The sequence below is a fragment of the Cryptomeria japonica genome, chromosome 7 (genome assembly GCF_030272615.1).
Source record: "Cryptomeria japonica chromosome 7, Sugi_1.0, whole genome shotgun sequence".
NCBI classification, from domain to species: domain Eukaryota; kingdom Viridiplantae; phylum Streptophyta; class Pinopsida; order Cupressales; family Cupressaceae; genus Cryptomeria; species Cryptomeria japonica.
Genome location: NC_081411.1, coordinates 353,185,100 through 353,205,198, shown reverse-complemented (window position 1 = coordinate 353,205,198; position 20,099 = coordinate 353,185,100). Strand labels below are relative to the sequence as shown.

General features: G+C 35.4%; 1 protein-coding gene across 2 annotated transcripts; it reads right to left on the bottom strand.

Annotated features, from left to right (window-relative positions):
• Nucleotides 1-717: 717 nt before the first annotated feature.
• Nucleotides 718-10,023, bottom strand: LOC131063398 (potassium channel AKT1). Of its 2 annotated transcripts, XM_057997207.2 has the most exons (14): nt 9,464-10,023; nt 9,120-9,351; nt 6,054-6,269; nt 5,820-5,972; nt 5,490-5,547; nt 5,048-5,365; nt 4,692-4,931; nt 4,475-4,573; nt 4,302-4,334; nt 3,865-4,050; nt 2,960-3,154; nt 2,604-2,679; nt 1,597-2,373; nt 718-1,471 (listed from the first exon to the last, which is right to left on the bottom strand). In XM_057997207.2, the coding sequence occupies exons 1-14, from the start codon at nt 9,513-9,515 to the stop codon at nt 1,284-1,286; spliced, it is 2,823 nt and encodes a 940-aa protein (XP_057853190.2). In that variant the 5' UTR covers nt 9,516-10,023; the 3' UTR covers nt 718-1,283. The 2 variants fall into 2 exon arrangements, with proteins under 2 accessions (XP_057853190.2, XP_057853191.2); XM_057997208.2 differs by lacking the exons at nt 9,120-9,351; nt 9,464-10,023 and adding an exon at nt 6,360-6,979.
• Between the last annotated feature and the right edge of the window lie 10,076 nt (nt 10,024-20,099).

Below are 20,099 nucleotides of genomic sequence, written 5' to 3'. Positions count from 1 at the left end.
AGTTGAAAGTCGAGGACCTTCTTACCCATGCTAGATTGTGAAGGATGTTATTAATTCCTGTTTGGAGTTTGTAATCAGATTTCTTAGTGTAAGTATTTAAAAAGTCCTTTTTTGATACTGAAATGTTGATTGCTGTATCAATGCCTTGGGACTATTCATTTTTAAGTATTTGGATTTCTTCTCTTTTTCTGTGTGATGATCCCTTTTTTAGCTTTATAGAAAAATATAACACAAGTTGCACCACATGTTGATTTGTAATTTGTAACTTGTAATAAGACATTCTGCCAAAATGGATCCGAAATTAAATGGTAATTGACATGTGTATGCAAATTTCACCATGTGTTGTTAAAGATTGTTCGGCCCATCACAAGAGATGCAGCGATGGGTGATTTCAGAATAAACTGTGGGCCAATTTCTCACCTAGTATGCTTTAATTTAAAATTGTTGAAAAAAAAAAATATTATAATCCAAACATCAACAAAAGTGAGTCTAGATATTTCCTGTGTCACAAGACGGATTCAACATCAATTCAGCCAACTCCATTCAGCATTAATATTTTTTGGTATGTCAAACGGGCCTTTTGATGGCTGTCAAAATAATTAACAAATTTGCCTGCATCTAGATTTGAACCGCAGAACAAGTTCAAATACATAGCACCCTAAAAGAAACCAAAAATGATGCTAAAGAAGGGATGGAAGGTTCATTGTGTTACACAGATACTGCAATGTGCTTAATTTTATTTACATACTTTTATTCAAACTCAATATACGGTACAGGTTAGTGTCTACATTTATACATCACCCATCCTTTTGGTCATCATTAAGGAAGATCCTTATCTCTGCCTGTATATATCTGATGAAGTCTAGGCCATCTACAATTTTATTTTGCCTTGAACTTATCAAATGCTTGACCCCTAACTCCTCTAAAACTTGAAATTATGCGGGCACAGAAAAGAGCTTCCTATTTGATTTGAGAAGAAAGCAGAATTTCTTATGGTCTGATTCAGATGCCAAGAGTTTCTGTCAGCAGGAGTTAATTGTATGCCTCCATAGTGATAAGTTGGATTGTGAGCAAACAGGATGTCAGTTGAAAGTTAAGTAACCCTATTGAAACCTGTTTTACAAGGTGTAAATATGGTTTATTTTATAGTGTATGTTTATCCCTTGGAAATACTGCTACCAAACAATCCCTTTGGACCTATCCTATGAGGTGCAGCAAGTTAGAACCATTAGCAATTGCATTCTTAATCAAATAGCAACATCGAAAAATATTTGTGAGACATCTTATCCAATTTCACAGATGTCATCCTCAAACATTTTATGTCTTCCACGGTCATCCATGTTACAGACTTCTTCAAACTCATCAATGTCAACAAGAAACAAACGATCTCCATCTCTGATGACATCAATGTCATCTATTTCTGCACCTTCTTCATTTAAGACTTTCACAGGAGTAAAACCAAATTTTTGACCTGCAACAATACCAAGCATGTTACTAGCTAGTTTCAACACCTTTTGTAAGATTCCTACGTAGCTCATCGAAAAAAGAAACAAAAAGTATTAGCAAGTAATAGAAATCATAAAAACAAATGCTTGCCTCCAATTCTCAAAAGTTCTTGAATTGAGTCTGGTAGAAGTATCAGCTTCCCTGATTGATGGCTTGTTTTCCAACAAATTGGTTGATCTCTATGAATTGTTATTCTTGTAGGATGAGAAGAATTTGTTTGCAAGCATTTTGTGGCATCAAAACTCTTTCCACCTAAGCTGAGGTTACTGTGAGAACGCATTGTGACTATACCAAACAGTGAATTTTGAAAATTGTTAACCCTTTTTCTTCTTTGAGTTACGGAAGACCTAGTGGAAATTTGATTTTCAAAATGATGAAAACTGATTTCATCAGGAAGATCTAAAGGGTTAGTGATTTCTCTATGATTTCTCTCATCTGGGCAAGATGAAACAACTGAATATTTAATGGGTATACACAAATGTGAGTCAGTTGTCTGAGATTTTTCTTGGAATAATGCCACTAGGTCTTCCTGGCCTAGTTTTTCTGCAATTGCCATGGGTGTCAAACCATTACGATTCACTTTGTTCGTGTCTGCTCCTTGCTCTATAAGATATTTGACCGCCTCTGTGGATCCCTCACTAGTGGCAAAATGAAGAGCTGTAGATCCCTCCTCATTTGTTGCATCTAAATCTGCTCCGTATCTTTGTAAATCTTTGAGCATTTCCAAATCACCTCTTTGTGAAGCAGTCAATATGAAACTGAAAACATTACCAGACTTCAAATTTGCTCCCTTCTCCCATAGTAATTTTGCTATCAATTCATGTCGCCCAAGAATTGCTTCCCACAGGGGCACACTCCCTTCTTCATCTGTTATAGTTTAGCAGAATTTGGTCAAGAACTTTATTTTGTTAAATGAAAAATCAGTAATTTGGAAAACAGAAAAATCACTGGATTGTCCACCTTTTGCAATTGAACATGATTTTTCAGACTTTCAACCTCACTTTTAGAGTCTACTGAATAACAAGCAACTGGAGACAATATTCAGAAATCTAAAACGCTCTTGTAGAATGAGCAAACAAACAAGCATCCAAGGGTACCTTTGCTGTTTACTTCTGCTCCAAACTCTAAAAGAAGGCACACACAGTCTTTGAATCCATTTGCTGTTGCAATGTGCTGAACAAAGAATATCAAAAAGATTGTCATTTGAGTGTTATGTGTACCATTTGAAAGATGGGTTCTCATGAACTATTATCCATATAACATGGATCAGTCAGAAACTAGACAGTTGAATCCTGATAGCAATATCACAATTGTCATGTTGATGTATGTTTCTACATTAAAAATATGCCTTTTAAGTAAACATGTCAACAGTCGCAAGGGGTGAAGATATACTTAGAACTAAAGTCTACGATACTATTGATCAAAATATAAGAAAAGTTGTTCTGAGATTTACCAAAGGTGTGCGGCTGCTGTTGTCTGATTCGTTAGGGTCCATCCCTTTTTTCAACAACTGCTTCATAAGAAGAGAGTCTCCCCTTGAAGCAGCAAAACAGAGACTGACAGGCATATCCATTCTTCCATTTGCTAGCAACTGTTCTGTTTCTCTTGAGATATCCTCAAAAGCTGGGTCTTTCATTTCCTTTAAAATCTGCAATCATACATCGAAGATTAGTCTGCCTGCCAGGCTAAGTATGGGACCAAAATTTTGAGGTAAGCTAATCCCTAAACTTATTTTCTAATATCTTAGTAATGATTATGCTTAATAGCGATTTCATTTTGCATGAATGCCTACAGCTTTGATGTTATGCTCAGTGCGGTGACAAATGCAAGAATTAGTTGTAATCGTGGCTTGCTTTGAGATGAGATACAGCCACTTATGGCATACTTAAATTCTTCGTGTTTGAAGTTTACAAGTGAAGATTTCCATATACATAATGACAGTCTGCCGTCTGGTGTATAAAATCTAATTCATTTCAAGTCTAGAGCGATGGAATAAATTGTAATCTTATGTGACTAGGCTAGCTATAGTTAGTGTCTGTTAGTTTTATAATTTATTCTTATTTTTAGTTTGGTTTTATTCATGCTCTGTTTTGTACACAAGTTTATGTTTCATCCTAACCAACAATATGGGCTGTGATTTGCATCTTTTAAACAATAATATAAACACCATAATATTTGATTCAATATCTTAATTTGACTCAGCTTGGCAACTTATTCAATTAGTAATTCATAGTTGATCATCTCACTGGGTATGTTTAAGATTTGAAGAATATGTGAAGTTAAAAACATCCATCGTGATAAGCTCAAGGCTATTTTTTCATCTGACAAGGGTAGATACAGAGACTGAAAGCTACAAACCTTAAGGAGGTTGTTCATGATAATTGTTCCATCTGCAATATTGGATTGAACAATATTCATGAAAGAACTACGATTTAATCGCAAAAGTTGAGAAAGCTTCTTTGTACGAACTGTGTATGGTTGAGGTCTGTAACAGAGCACTCCAATTTCTCCAAAAACATCTCCTGCATGCAACTGACGAAGAGTCTGATAATGCAGTAGAGCATATACATTAGAACCATCATCACTGGAATATCGATTTTAAACACAGAGTGGACAAGAGAACAAAGATTAAAGATTCTACTATTGGCTTAGAACTAACAATCGGGTCCATTGTCAAACCAGTGATCTCAAGTCATGATATTAAAAAACTTTATATAGAAACTGTCTATCTTCTAGACTACAAACAGAATGAAACTGATCACTGATAAATATGAAATGAAAAGGCTTAAGCTTACGTGGTGTGATCCATCCTTGTATACTATTACATCCTGCAATATAAAATGAAAATGCAAAGTTGCATTAGCTCCATCTAACTGTTAGAAAACAGCTCTGTAGTTCATTGTTTGATCAAAAGGACTTAATACAAAGATTTGCATTGAAAGCTTTATTGGCAAGAACAAATACCTACCAAAGCACCTGAGACTAACACATAAAAATCTGTAGGTGCTTCATTTTGCAAAATGATATCTTCTTTTGGAGGGTAATACTCCGCCTTCATCTCTGAAACCTATTGAACATAAATAAAACTTAACACCAAAATTCTTCCGTGTTTTTTTCTAAAACCCACCAGCAAACTTTAGGGCACAATCCTAGTGCTCTCATTACCATATTCAAACAATACTAACCAGCTGGAAAAGAAAGTCGTATGAGACTCCTTCAAACAGATATACTTTTTCAACATCTGCGTAAAACAAGTGTTTTGCAATGCTTGTGCGGATGGCCTTTGGGAGATCATCTAAAGTTTGTTGTTGCTGTAAGCCCTCCGTTCGGAATTTCAAGCACAGATGAGCTAGCATTTGATCTTGCAGAAGTGCCGGCAGCCGATTCCGAAATGCAAAGTTTGATGCTGCTTGAATTGTATCCCTCTGCAAGCATAAGTGAGCACACACATCATTAAAGTTTGTAGGTTATGACCGCAATAGAAAGTTGACTTGGGGGATTCTGGGTTCAACTGCAAAGAAGCAATCATCATTCTACTTACAAATCTCATTGTTCGGCTCGTGCCATGCACAACTAAGTTTGTCATGTTCCCTATCAAGTATGCAGTCAATCCGAGATTAAATAGCATGTAAAAGATATCAAACACCATCTCCCTCGTATTCTGAGCATGTAGATCTCCATACCCAACAGTAGTAAGAGTAGTTATGGACCAGTAAATTGCAGCTACATAGCGAATCCAGAGATCTTTATGTTGGAAATTCGGAATTACAGCACCAATCCAGGTCCTCGTCCCATCAGGATACTTTGCTGCTAGAAGGTAATTAAAGCACCCGGCACAGTGCACTGCAAACAGAGTAACCTGCACAGTTGACGCCAATTGCAGTTTCAAATTTATATTAACTCGATACCTTTGTGCAGTCACAAGTGAATTTTCAGTGTTTTACAAAATTTTAACTTCAGTTAATTTGTTCTCTTTCACTTACGCACACTAATTTTGCACAGCGTGTCCAAAAATAGTTGAATCGGATGTCTTTTTCAAGCCTGCAAGGATTTAAACATTCGACCTTTGACAAATACTTTGAAGAATTTGTAAAGATGTTTTAATTAAAGCATGTTGAAATTTTGGCATCAACTTTTGCGGTCACAATGTAATCCAATAAAACAATTTACACCAACATTGCGAATCACAATCTGTGATCTATCATCGGTAGAAAATAGGGCAAAAAAGACTTCGAAGTAGTTATGTGTTGTGATGTCATAAGAAACATGCAACAAATTGTAAAAAGCAGACGGAAACGAGTGGAGGGGAGTACCTTGCAAAAAGAGCACTGACCCTCCTCAAACGCCAGAGCCGAAGCATATTAAGAACGCCAAAAGATAAGTTTGTTCTTAGTTTGGAGATAAAACTAATTGCCTCAAATGGTATTGTTGAAGAAACGTCAAAAAGGAACCATGTGCAAATATACCTGCATTACACAACGGACATAAACCATTATTTTCTGTTTGAGAATGAAGAAAAGAGCTGCCCAGAAACACTGGAAAATTACCTTTTGGCAATATTCTTGTGTTCATCCTCTAACAGGTATGTTTTTTTGTCAAGAAAGGCGACGAAAAAGGTCATGATAATATCCGTTAAGAAAAAACCATCGACAACAAGATCTGCACCCAACAGTGGTCCTCTTGGCGCCTCGATAAAAGCAAACTCAAACGGTGAAACCCATGCCGAATAAATTACCAGCACGATCAAGAACGTTTCCCATGCCCTGCAATGTTGAACAAAATTTAACTTTTCAGTTTTCAGAAATCTTTCCGCATGAATCAACAGTCACTTTCTCAGAATGTTTGGGATTCACCAGTTATAGAATTTCCTTTGTAGCCCAATGGTATTGAATGGTTTCTGCGCAGACCACTGTACGAATTTTTAAATCTTCGCAGACAAGATTCAAGATTCGAGATCCGACTTGAACAGCGCTGGTCTGAATCACTATCAATGAACATCTCTATAAAATTTGGCAGCCACTAAAAAAATATAAAATAGCGCATGATCATCAGATAGCTAAGCTCGATTAAGGATTTTAAGTTAAAAACTGATTTTTCTATTTAAGGAGTCCCTACGTAGTTATGTAGAAATCAATTCTCACCTTAAATGCAAGTATAGGGAAAAGTAAAAGTCATCGATTATTGGAATCTTGAAATTCGTATCCATTTTATGGGTCATCGTGGTCCCGATCTTCTAGAAACCAGAATGAAAAAGACATCATTCACATAAGATGTTATCGATTTAGTTGTGAAGATCCCCCTTTTCAGTGGTCAATATTGGAATTTCAACAGTTGGGTCCCAACATGATTTTCCTGGAAGGATCTATAATTCTTAAGGATGAATATTTCGTCCCAAGATAAAAGAAAATTATATTATATAATAATAATGATGATATGTTTTTTTCGCAGGAAGTAGATCGTACATAAATACAGGCAAAAAGTCTTAGAAACAAAATTACAACTTAATTTGATGTTTCAGCGACCCAGGTACCTTAAATTATTCTAGATCTTAAGATTTAAAACATACTTTGACATTTATTTTGAATATTAGAATAAAAAACTACTAAAATATAGGGAATATTTGTTTTTGAATCTTCTTCGTTTAGATGGGTTCGGCAAAAAAGTACTTCATTGAGACATTTTGGGCATTCTACAGTAGAAGGAATTACGGGAGAATCAATGGTTCCATTGCTATAAATTGCAAAAAAAAATATAAATAATTTGGTAGGTATATATCATGTAATCTATGTTGGCAGCAGTTGTATTCTGGTAAAGAAAATATACATGCCAAGAACAACTCTGGATTTTGAAAATGAATCAAGAAAATCTGTAAAAGGAAGTGGAGGAGATCCCTGCCCGAGCGGGCAATATCATATTCTTTGGATTCACGCTGTAGAATGAAGACAATTAATCTGAATAATTTTGGTATAATTATAACAAGTAATCAGAATGGCTGATTTGATCAATATTGATTTTTTTTGTTTTATCATGATGTTTCTAAATTAAATTATATAAAAAAAATTAAATCAAAAACTAATTCAATTTATATTATTTTCAATCATCATATTTCTTCTATCTCTCTTTAATTTAAAAATATTGATTTAAAAATTCTCATACTTTAATTCCGAATAAAATATTTCCTTTAAATTTTGAATTCTCGTCCGAACCCTCAATAGGAAGAGGGATAACCTCGACCCATCGTTCAATACCATGCTACATACGTACCATGATTGGCACAACCATCCGACTAAAGTTCAATAGGGCTCTTGGTAATGTGTTTAATTAAGGCTGTTCAAAGAATGGGCCACTCAACTATAATTACCCGGTAATATTATGCTCAGCAGCTTTTAACCGTGTCATGGCTTTGAAACTAAATAGTTATTTTCAGCTGTATTAAATTGAAAAACTGCTGTGTTATATAGGAGTTAAAATGAAGCCTCTTTCGGTTGCAGATTTCCTTAACAAATTGAAAATATTGAAAATTCCTTGGGCGCTTCGTATCTTGATGAATCTTGAAAGCATTTGTCATCATTCCAAGGAACATTTTAAGAAGAACTTTCCGGAATGTAAGCTAGAAAGGACAAATAAGCTACAGGGATATCCAAACCAAATCCCGCTTTAAACTATTTAAAAATAATTCCCACTCCCTAGCAGAATGAAGAGCATCGCACTCAGCCGTCCTGTAACCTATTGAAACGTAGTTGAGAAAGAAAATGTGCACTGCATCTGTTCTACATCAAAGGTCACTTGAAATGTCATTCATAACTAAAATAGATTACAGGAGTGTTTTCTTTTGAGCTGTCCTGTACAGCTTTACATTTCGAGAAAAAGATTATCTATCGCGTGGAGCTTCTCAAGCCGTGTTAAATAACGTGAACCAAAAGGATTCTACTTGTTAATCAAGTACGCGGAAGCGGAATTTAACTGGGACTCGTTCTTACCGAAGTTTAAAAGATCGAGATATTTTCTGCTTAAAGATAAGGAAACTGAATCGAAATTATTTATTTACTACTGAAAAGACGCGTGTGGATGTAATGAGGCGAGACCTGGCCAATCCAATTTGCGTAATGCAAGCTTTTCTTTTTATTATTTAGTTTTGGGAAATGATAACAAAGAATTTGACGGACGGACGGACGCTTTACAAACGTATTACGAGAAGATTCGCTAAAAAAAAAAAGAAAATGACCAATAGAAAGGACTTCAAATTTAGAGTCAAATAAAATAAAACCCCTGCAAGACACGGCTTCAAATTATTCAGCACACTGCCTCAATTTTCGGCAGATATGACTTCACTTAACCTAAAATCGATACCTGATCTAACTCATCGTGAATCTGATACTTCGGAATATATGCTCCGGCACGGCTTATTTATACTGCAAAATGCCGGCCGAATCGTCTTTCAATAAAGCAAAACAAATCAATGAATTCTCGCAGGAGGCCATACTAAGCAACGCATGTTACACAGGTGTACCATAAAACACATTGACGCACCATAAATGCCTATCATTACTCTATTCTAAAACAGACGTACACGTTAAATAAACATTTCTTTTTAAAATAAAAGCTCAAAATACCTGTAACGCGAGTCGTAAGGCGAGATAATAAACCTCCCAAGCTTGACTCTGCGATTGCTTCGAGCTCCCAGCGACGGCAACATGCCGCTGGAATACGTGAAATGGCTGTCCTCCACGGACATCTGTTCATCTCTAATTTTCGCCATACACATAAATCCATCATACCAGCGATTATTTCCAGCCCCCATGCTCAAGGTTCGAATCTCCTCGTCTGAAACCCCTTTGGATTTACCTGCAAATAATATTTATAGGAAAAAAGCATAAGACTCTTTGCAACCGTTCCATAAAATACAATTTAATCAAGAGATAAAGTCGGAGCTAGGGGGGTCCTCGTCCTTCCTCACATGTTTCGCTGCTTCCTCTCCTCAATCCAAGATTTGAGCATGCTGGGTCCATTTTTCACCAGATGTCTTCAACAGCATATGCTTCTTGTATATTCTCAATCCAACCGCTAATAATCTCCCATCTTCAACAAAATAATTTCTCCATCTTTTCCCGGCCCGCCGGTTGGTATTCAACTTTGAAGTGCTGCTAAATAAATACAAATGCCGCTCTTTTTTGACTCGCTACCATTCTCTAAAAGCACATGCTTGCCACTAAAATTGGCTACGAGCACAGAAAATCCAAACCCTAAGCTGTAGCCGCTTATCTGGTTATTTCGGTTCCAGACAGCGAAAGTTCAGTGTCAATTCCGCGGCGCTCCCAAAAAAATCAGAGTACCTCCTTGCTCGTGGCTGTAGAGTCAACATCACCTCCAAACTTACAAGAATTCCAGGAAAAACGAGAAGAAAAAATATGAAAAGCATTGCGCTACTCTCATCTTTAAATGGGTTTTACTCGCAGCTTCTTTGGTCCGGCTGAAATTCATTGATGCGAAACGCAGTTTATCACGGGATTAAAGATTGATTGGGCGGAGCGGAGTGTTTTGACTTTAATTACAAGTGGAGTAAATTTTCGAGGGCTTTTATAATTTTATTGATGACATTAATTTAAAATGAGTTAATTAACAATAGGGGTTGCATTCCACAACATCATTGTGTCAAATATTTTTAATATAAAATATAATTAGAATTAATGTGGTTTTTATATCCTCGTCAAAAATAATTAATTAAAAATATGCATGTCTTTTTTATCATCAAATCACACTACATGATTCATCATTATGACTAGCATGCCTATTTTTAGAGGAATATAGTTGAATTATGTCCAAAGTCTCCCTAAGTGAGTGGTAGTTGAGAGGTGGAAGTGAAGATATATAATTAGCATTAATAACTAAAAATTGTTTAATTGAGTGTATGATAGGAAAAAATAAATTTTTATTTTTTATTTATTTCATGCATTTAAGTGTCACAACCATGTCAAATTAAATGCTTCTAGTTTTTATTGATGGACGTTTTTGCATCTATATGTGAGTATAATATGCCTTTGGCATAATGAAGAAAGTGAAAAGAACGAAGACTAAATGATGAAGAGAGTGACAAAAAAATTAAAATAGAGTAAAGATCTGATGAATAGAATTACAACTCACTACAACAATCATTGTGTAATATTAATTATATATATATTTTTTATTAGAAATAATTATCTATATTAGTATATAAAATAGTCACAATTAAATTAAAATTATTAACATGTCAAGGGGTTGAGCTTAATTAGTTAAAATGTTGGGTTCTCACCATGGAGACCCAAATTTAATCTCATATAGGGACATATAAAGTGGAATTCTTAGTTGTGGCTCTTGGTCTTCCATAGTTGGCTTCTAATACGAAGGTGGTTTCTTAATAAAAGTGGATTTCTCAATGGTGACTCTTGATCTTCCATAGGTTATTTCTAATGTGTTTGTAAGGAGCTTGTATTGGTTTGTTGTTGATACTTGTATGAGAAAGATATTATTAATTAATATGTATGTTCATGTTAAAGCCTTAATTTTAAAAAAAGGTGGTATAGTTTGGTTTTGCATACATATATATGTTTTTGGTATTTGTTTTTACATAGTATTTAGTTATTCTTAGAATTGTTAAATGGTTGAGCAAAAAAGAGAAACATTCTTACACAATCTCCATTGCTCATCGTGTTTATAGCATTCCAATTATTTCATTTCTGTTAGGGTTTCAAGTATATCCAAAGCAAATATGAACTAACAATTATATGCAGATTTAAATACAAAAGATAAAGAAATAAAACAGGACATAGATAACACAGAGATTTAACGTGGTTCACCCAGAATGGGTTACATCCACCATACACAATCGTCCAATCTTTCTTATTATCCAGCAAAAATAGTACATCAACATTACAATGCCTTAAGCATCCCAGATGCTTATAACATGTGTTTTTAGGGCAAAAACAAAGTCGGCCTTTTTAAGGTTTTATTACAATGTCGGTTTTCATCAAAAAAAAAAAAACCCAAAATTTTTTTTCTCGGGGGCTCCCACCCCCAAACCCTCGCTTTTCTCGAGGGTTGTCACCCCCAAACCCCTACTCGAGGCCCGGACCCTAGCAAGGATACATGCTGAGTGTACAGTACTTTGCTGATCAGTTGCCACATTTCAACAATCTCCCACTTGGAGACTGATCAGGCTCCACACCGAACAATCTCCCACTTAGAGACTTATACTACATGACACCATTGTACATTCAACATCGGCTGGATAAAACACTAGGACTCGACTCTGTATAAATTCCACAATTATCAATCAAAAAGACCAACAGAAACTGATGAAGAAATTAGCTTCTCTTGTGGAACTGCCTTCGTGAACATATCGACAGGATTCTCACTTGTGTGAATCTTCTCAAGCCATAACTAACCCTCCTCCAAAATAGTCCAGATGAAGTGGTACCTAAGTTGAATGTTCTTTGTCCTTGAATGAAAAGAAGAGTTCTTCGCAAAATGAATGGCACTCTAGCTATCAGTATACAATGGGTGATCCTCCTGTGTCTGATCCAATTCCTCCAGAAAACATTGTAACCAAATCATCTCCTTGTTGGCTTCTATAGTAGCAACATACTCAGCTTCAGTGGTTGAAAGTGCAACAACCTTTTGCAGCCTAGAAATCCAACTGACTGCAGTTCCCCCTATAGTAAAAACATACCCTGTAGTACTCCTTCATGAATCAATATCACCTTCTAGATCAGAGTCAACAAATCCACTCAGAGAAGCATTAGATCCTTTGAAACATAATGCCTTCGTAGTAGTTCCTTTCAAATACCGAAGAATCCATTTCACAGCATTCCAATGTTCCATACCCAGATTACTCATAAACCTACTCACAACTCCCACTGCATGTGCAATATTTGGCCTTGTGCATACCATTGCATACATCAGACTGCTAACAGCTGATGAATATGGGATGTTAGACATTTTATTAACCTCTTCCTGTGCCTTTGGGCACATCTCCTTACTCAATTTGAAATGACTAGCCAAAGGTGTACTAACTGCTTTTGCATCCTGCATGTTAAATCTTTTCAACACCTTCTTTATATACTCACTTTGGGACAAATTCAAGGTTCTATTTTTCCTATCCCATATAATCCTCATACCGAGAATTTGCTTAGCTACACCCAAATCCTTCATAGCAAATGACCTAGCTAATTTATGTTTAAGATCATTTATATGTTACATGTTAGACCCAGCAACAAGCATGTCATCAACATAAAGCAACAGGATAATATAACTGCCATTATCAAATCTCTTAAAATATACACAATGATCAGAATGGCATCTATGATAACCATGTTCAGCCATGAAACTATCAAATTTTAAATACCATTGTCGGGGTGCTTGCTTTAGGCCATACAGACTTTTCTTCAACCTGCACACCAAGTTCTCCTTACCTTTGACCTCATATCCCTGTGGTTGCAACATGTAAATTTCCTCCTCCAAATCTCCATGGAGAAAAGCTGTTTTCACATCTAATTGTTCAAGATATAAATCATCTGCAACCACAAGACTAAGTACAGTTCTAATTAAAGTGATTTTTACAATTGGAAAAAATATTTCATCATAATCTATACCCTTTTTCTGTGCAAAACCTTTTACCACAAGTCTGACCTTATATCTTTTCTAACCTCCTTCCTCCTCCTTTAGCTGATAAACCCATTTGTTAGGCAAGACTCTTTTTCTTTTAGGTAAAGGGACTAAGTCCCAAGTCTTATTTTTCATCAAGGAGTCCATCTCCTCTTTCATGCCTAGCTCCCACTGTTGTTTGACATCTACCTGCATTGCTTCTTCATATTCTTCCGGTTCACCAGAATCAGTTAATAATATAGAATACAAAGAAGGAGAAAATCTTTCAGGGAGCCTACTTGACCTCGTAGAATGTCTAACACTTGCAAGAGTTTGTGGACATTCTGTTGTTGCTGACCATCAGGTACCTATGGCATTTCATTTTCAGGAATCTCATCCAACACCACATATTCTTGCTTGTCCTGTTCATGCTTCTTTTCCTGCATCTATTCTTTATACATAACCTTCTCATTGAATATAACATCTCTACTTCTAGTTATTTTCTTATTTTCAAAATCCCATAACCGATAGGCATATTCATCTATCCCATATCCAATGAAGGTACATTTTTGAGATTTAGCATCAAGCTTGATTCTGTTTTCTTTATCAACATGGACAAAAGCTTCACAACCAAAGGTTTTCAGAAAAGAATAATTTACCTTTTTACCAGTCCATGCCTCCTCTGGAATACCACCATCCAAAGGGGTTGAAGGTCCTCTATTTATCAAATAGACAACAGTATGTACAACATCTGCCCAAAAATGTAAGGGCAATCCAGCATGCAATCTCATGCTCCTCGCGCGTTCCATGATAGTCCTATTCATTCTCTGTGACACATCATTTTCCTATGGAGTTCGTGGAACTGTCTTCTACATTCTAATCCCATTTAAGGAGCAGTAATCTTCAAATGCCTTGCTACAATACTCACCTCCATTATCCGATCTGAGACACTTCAACCTTTTTCCTGTCTCATTCTCAACCAAAGCTTTCCATTTCTTAAAAGTTTCAAAAACATATAATTTTTGCTTTAGGAAATATATCCATGTTTTTCTGGTTGAGTCATCAATAAAAATAACATAATAACAAGAGCCACCAAGAGATGATACCTGAGCCGGTCCCCATACATCTGAATGCACAAGCTCTAACTTCTCACTCTTCTTCTCTTTCCCAACCTTGAGAAATCTGACTCTTTTCTGTTTGCCATAAACACAGTTTTCACAAAACTCTAAATCAATCTTCTTTAGTCCTAGCAATAGATTTTTGGAGTGAAGGATTTTCATCCCTTTCTCACTCATGTGCCCAAGCCTATGGTGCCACATTATCGAATCTGTTCTTGCAACATCTATTGTTGTTGTCCCTATAGTAACTTTATCTGTAGCAGCTAAGGTAGAGTAAGTGTTACCAGTACACAAATATAATGTGCCTACCTTCGCACCTTTAGCTACTACTAGTGATCCTTTATTGACCTTCCAGATACTGTCTGAGAAGGTAACTATGCAACCTTCACTACCTAGTTGCCCTGCAGAAATTAAATTTCTTCTTAAGTTAGGAACATGTCTTACCTCCTGCAGAAACCAGTCATTACCATTCTGCAACTTGATCTTTATCTTTCCTTTTCCAACAATTTGATAGGGCTCATCATCACCCAAATATACCTGTCCAAAATCACCTTGAACATAATCTAGAAAATATTTTCTATGGGGTGTAGCATGAATTGAAGCCCCAGAATCTATTACCCAGGAATCATTAACATTATCCAAACATAAGATTAAAGCATCTTGTAAAGTATTACTTGCAATATTAGCTTCCTTACTATCATTTTCATTTTTGTCTCTTTCTTTGTTTTTCCGAGACCAACAGTCTTTCTTTAGATGACCAGGCTTTCCGCAGTACCAACAATCTTTCTTTCCTCTAGATTGAGAGTGTCCTTTCTTTGACTTCCCTCGTGACTTTTCATTCCAAGAGCCTTTTCCTCTTTCCTTTGATCTTCCTCTGTTCTCCACATTCAAAACACTACCCGATGATGTTGGAGTCTCACCTGTGCTTTTCCTTCGCATTTCCTCGCTTAGGATAACACCAACAATATCATCAAATACCAAAGTATTTTTACCAGAGATAGAGTTACTTACAGCCATAACCAAGCTATTCCAGCTTTCTGGCAAAGAACATAAAATCAAGAGAGCCCTAACCTCTTCTGCAAAAGTAATTTTTACCAAAGACAATTGAATGGTAATTGTATTAAATTCATTTAAGTGCTCCATTACAGATCCTCCCTCACTCATTTTCAAATTAAACAGACGCTTCATAAGAATACCTTATTCGAAGTCGAGGGTTTCTCATACAACTTAGCCAATGTCGCCATCAAATCTACAGTCGTTTTTGCTTCTGTTATATTGAATGCTACAGACGATGCAAGGCACAATCGAATGGATCCCAATGCCTTTCTATCTAAAATGTCCCACTGTTCATCTGACATTGTGGTTGGTTTCTTTGCTTTTCCTTCCAATGGCAGCCACAAATCCTTTTGATACAGGTAATCCTCCATTTGCATTTTCCATAACTAATAATTCTGGTCGTTAAACTTTTCGACCTTGAATTGGAATCCTCCATTGCTCCCACTCAAATTTGAAAGTCCTACCAATTTACAAAAAACCTCGCTCTGATACCAATTGTTAGGGTTTCAAGCAAATCCGAAGCAAATATGAACTAACAATTATATGCAAATTTAAATACAAAAGATAAAGAAATAAAACAGGACATAGATAACACAGAGATTTAACGTGGTTCACCCAGAATGGGTTACATCCACCATACACAGTCGTCCAATCTTTCTTATTATCCAGCAAAAATAGTACATCAACATTACAATGCTTTAAGCATCCCAGCCGCTTATAACATGCGTTTTTAGGGCAAAAACAAAGTCGACCTTTTTAGGGTTTTATTACAATGTCGGTTTTCATCCAAAAAAAAAAAACCCAAAAAATATTTTCTCGAGGGCTCCCACCCTTGAACCCCTGCCCGAGGCCCGGCCCAACCCCGGACCCCGACGAGGATACATGTTGAGTGTACAGTACTTTGTTAATCAGTCGCCACATTTCAACAATTTCTTCACTCAATTTTTTTTCTTATCTAGGGTTTTAATCAAAACCAATTTTATTTAGCTAACCAATACAAGAGTACGTGTCATAGGCTAAACCTCTTTGACTTAGAGTCAAGGACTAAGGGGTATCCTTTCCGTCAAATTCACCAAAGGCACAATCTCGGCCTCATCTCTTATGATGTCAAATCCTTGCTCTTAGCAATACTTTATCCCTTGGTGGACTCATTCAAAATCATTCAATTTCATGAACAATAAGGGTCCATTAACCTAGTCAATATTTTAATCACCACCATCTCAACTACCCATTCAAGAAAATAGAACTTACTCCCTTGATTAGTAGAATTAGAAATATTCAATTCCATATTTCCCACTAACTAGCTCAAATAGCATGATTCAGAACATGTATAAACATCAATCTTTGTCATGATGAAATTAATTTCAAACCCCTCTAGACCCATCTATCTAGGTGTCCCCTAAATCTTGAATATGTTCATGTTATAATATTTCCTTGTTAATTTGGTCAATTTATAGTCCAAAATTTCAAGACACAACTTTTCATTGACTAATTTTTTTTCTTCAAATTTCTTTATCAACCTACTCATTACACCTCTTAACAATATAAATAAGACTTGATTCCTAGTGGGCTCATCCAAAATCATTCGACTTCACGAATAGACCAAGGCTCCATTGACCCACTCAATATTTTACTTGCCTCCATCTTGACTAGCCATTCAAAGACAATAGAACTTAGCACCTTGATTATTACAATCGAAAATACTCAAATCCATCTTTCCCACTAACCAACTCAAAATAGTACCTCTAAAACATGCATACACATCAATCTTTATCACAATAAAATGGATTTCAAACCCTCTAGACTCATCTATCTAGGTGTCCCCTAAATCTTGACTATCTTTCTATATATAATATTTTCTTACTGAATTTGTAAATCTAAAGTACAAAACTACAAAACGCAATTTTTTATTGATTAAAATATCTTTTGAAATTCCTATCGACATACCCATTACACCTCCTAACAATACAAATATTAATTAAATATATATTCCACACTCACGTGGTCCAGCTATGACAAGTACAGTTACCAATTCCCCCCTAACACATTAAAAAACAAATGAAAAGGAGAGTGATGTAGGCATGTGTTTGAATTTAATTCACCTGAGCTAAACTGTAAACCTTTTGAGGTGTTGACTAGTAATTTGGACCACCGCTTACATATTGTCGGCGGGGCTTGACCAAACAATTAAAGGGTCGGGAGTGTTCTTTTAGGCTGAACTAACTTCCGTGTAAAATCAGCGGAATTGAGGAGGGTACGCGGATGAATTTATAGGCTAAAAGCATGCAACATGCTTAAACATGTCGGTATCACACAAACCTTTTGCTTCGTTCAAGAAAAAAATCTTCGACAGCCGACGTACGATCTTACATTTTTTTCAAAACTTGTTACTGTTCTAAATTAAAGTCCATGTTTGTCTGTCATCTTTCAACTACTACATTTAGTTAACTGAATTATTAACCCACTTCATTTTTTATTAATTCCTGCTATTTGTCAATGGTATATTGATGTTTGGTCATTGGGAGTAGGGCTTGGGGAGAACCAATAATGTATTTAAAATGTTTAAAATAGAAAAAATCTAGTAAGTGATATTAATAGTTTGTGGTGTTTTGAAATTTTTTAAATGTTGTGCTCTTCGTACTATTAAATTGTATATGTAGAATATTATAAATAATTGGTTGGTTAAGTCATAAGTTATCTAGTATTTGTGTGTTGTAATTGCAAGTCAAGAGTAAAATGTCATATATGAATAGATTTATACGGTGAAGCTTGATATTTGGAGTCTCGGGTGGATGAGCTATGTATTGTTAGAGTAAAATGTTATATAAAAATAGATTTATAAGGTGAAGCTTGATATTTTGAATCTTGGGTGGATGAGCTATGTGTTACTTTATTTTTCTTATAATATACGCGTGTTTCATTTATTTAACTAAATTATTAACCTACTTCATTTTTTATTAATTCTTAGTATTTGTTAATGGTATATTAATGTTTGCTCATGGGGAGTAGCGCATGGGAATCAATAATACATTTAAAATGTTTAAAAGTAGAAAAAATCTAGTAAGTGACGTTAATAGTTTGTGTTGTTTGAAAATGATTAATTGATGTGGTAGTTGTATTATTAAATTGTATGTGTAGAATATTACAAATAATTAGTTGGCTGAATAAATAGATATTTAGTATTTGTGATCTGTAATTGTAAGTCAAGAAAAATATATAATATAAGGATAGATTTATAAGGTAAAGCTTGATATTTGGAGTAGTGGGTGGACGAGCTATGTGTTGCTGAAAATAAAATAATAAAAGAATAGATTTATAAGGTGAAGCTTGATATTTGGAGTAGTGGGTGGACGACCTTGATATTCATAGTTCATAGTTCATAGTTCATAATCAATTGCACTTCTTTTCAATGTCATGATGTCAGATTTCTTATTAGGGTTCAACAATAAGATGTCTTCCATGTCATGTTCATTTTATTTGCATGATAAAACTTACAATTTAAAATTGCAATAACAATGGTGTTCAAAGTTGAAAATATTTACTACATGTTGTCCATAGAAGAAATAGATGAAATGCTTTTTGTTAAGGCTTTGGAGAAGAGCCTAGGGGTTGATGGTGTCCCTGCATAAATTTATATAACTTTGTGACCTTACATTTGGGAGGACGTTAACCATGTTCACCTCAAAGTCATCGAAATGGACTCATTAAGGACTACTATTAATCAAGGGTTAATCAAACTTGTTCCCAAAGGTAAAGAAGAAGACTTGGCTAATGTTTGGAGACTTATCACCCTTTTGAACACATCTTACAAGATCATAGTTAAGGTGGTAGCCCAAAGAATAAAGTATAGTACTTAAGAGATCATCAAACCTGAATAGATGGGGTTCTGAGCAATTATATTTATTTTGGATATCTTCTCCTTGCTTAGGAAACAATTGAATGGGCCCAACAAGCTACTCAAGATTCTTTAATCATTAAACTTGATTTTGATAAGGTGCATGATCATATTCATTGGCCATTCATTCTTAATATGCTTAAATATTTGGGATTTGGGCCCATGATCTATAATCATTTTAAAATGGTGTTCACAGATGCTAATGCTAAGGTAGTTGTCAATGGTACTCTATCTCCTCAATTTCCTTTACAAAAATCCATTCTCCAAGGTTGCTCCCTTTCCCCCTTACTCTATGTCCTTGTTAGGAATGCTCTTGAATAACTCTTTTAGCATCCTCTATCTTCTAATGTTATTAACAATAAACTCCATGGCCCTTCATTCTCATTTTGTTGAAGATGGTATGTTATTTATTCAAAGCTTGGCAATTAAAATAACACATACCTTGGATATTTTAGACTTATTTTGCACCATTTCAAGTTCTAAATTGGCACATGTGTATAAACTTGTTTTTTCACAACTTGACTAGACCCCTAACCCCTTTGGATTCCAAAATAATGGCATGGATTTATCATTAGATACCTTGGAATTCCCTTTGACCTTGGACTTTCCCTAAGAGACATGTGGAACTAGTTCATGAATAAAATAAAATAAAAGTTGAACTCTATACCAATTATTTCCTTTCTATGGTAGGGTGTATTTAGGGAACCAACGAGGCTCTTCTTGCTAGCCATGAACTTATATCTCAAATTACTAGTTACTTACTAAAAATTGCTACAATTAACTCAGATAATTAGATAATTTATATGGGCTAAGTGGGGCAACAAAAAGGTCTCCCTTTTACATCTTTATTGCATTGTATCCAACTAAAGAAGGAGGGTGATTTGGGAATAATGATCCTTTCATGC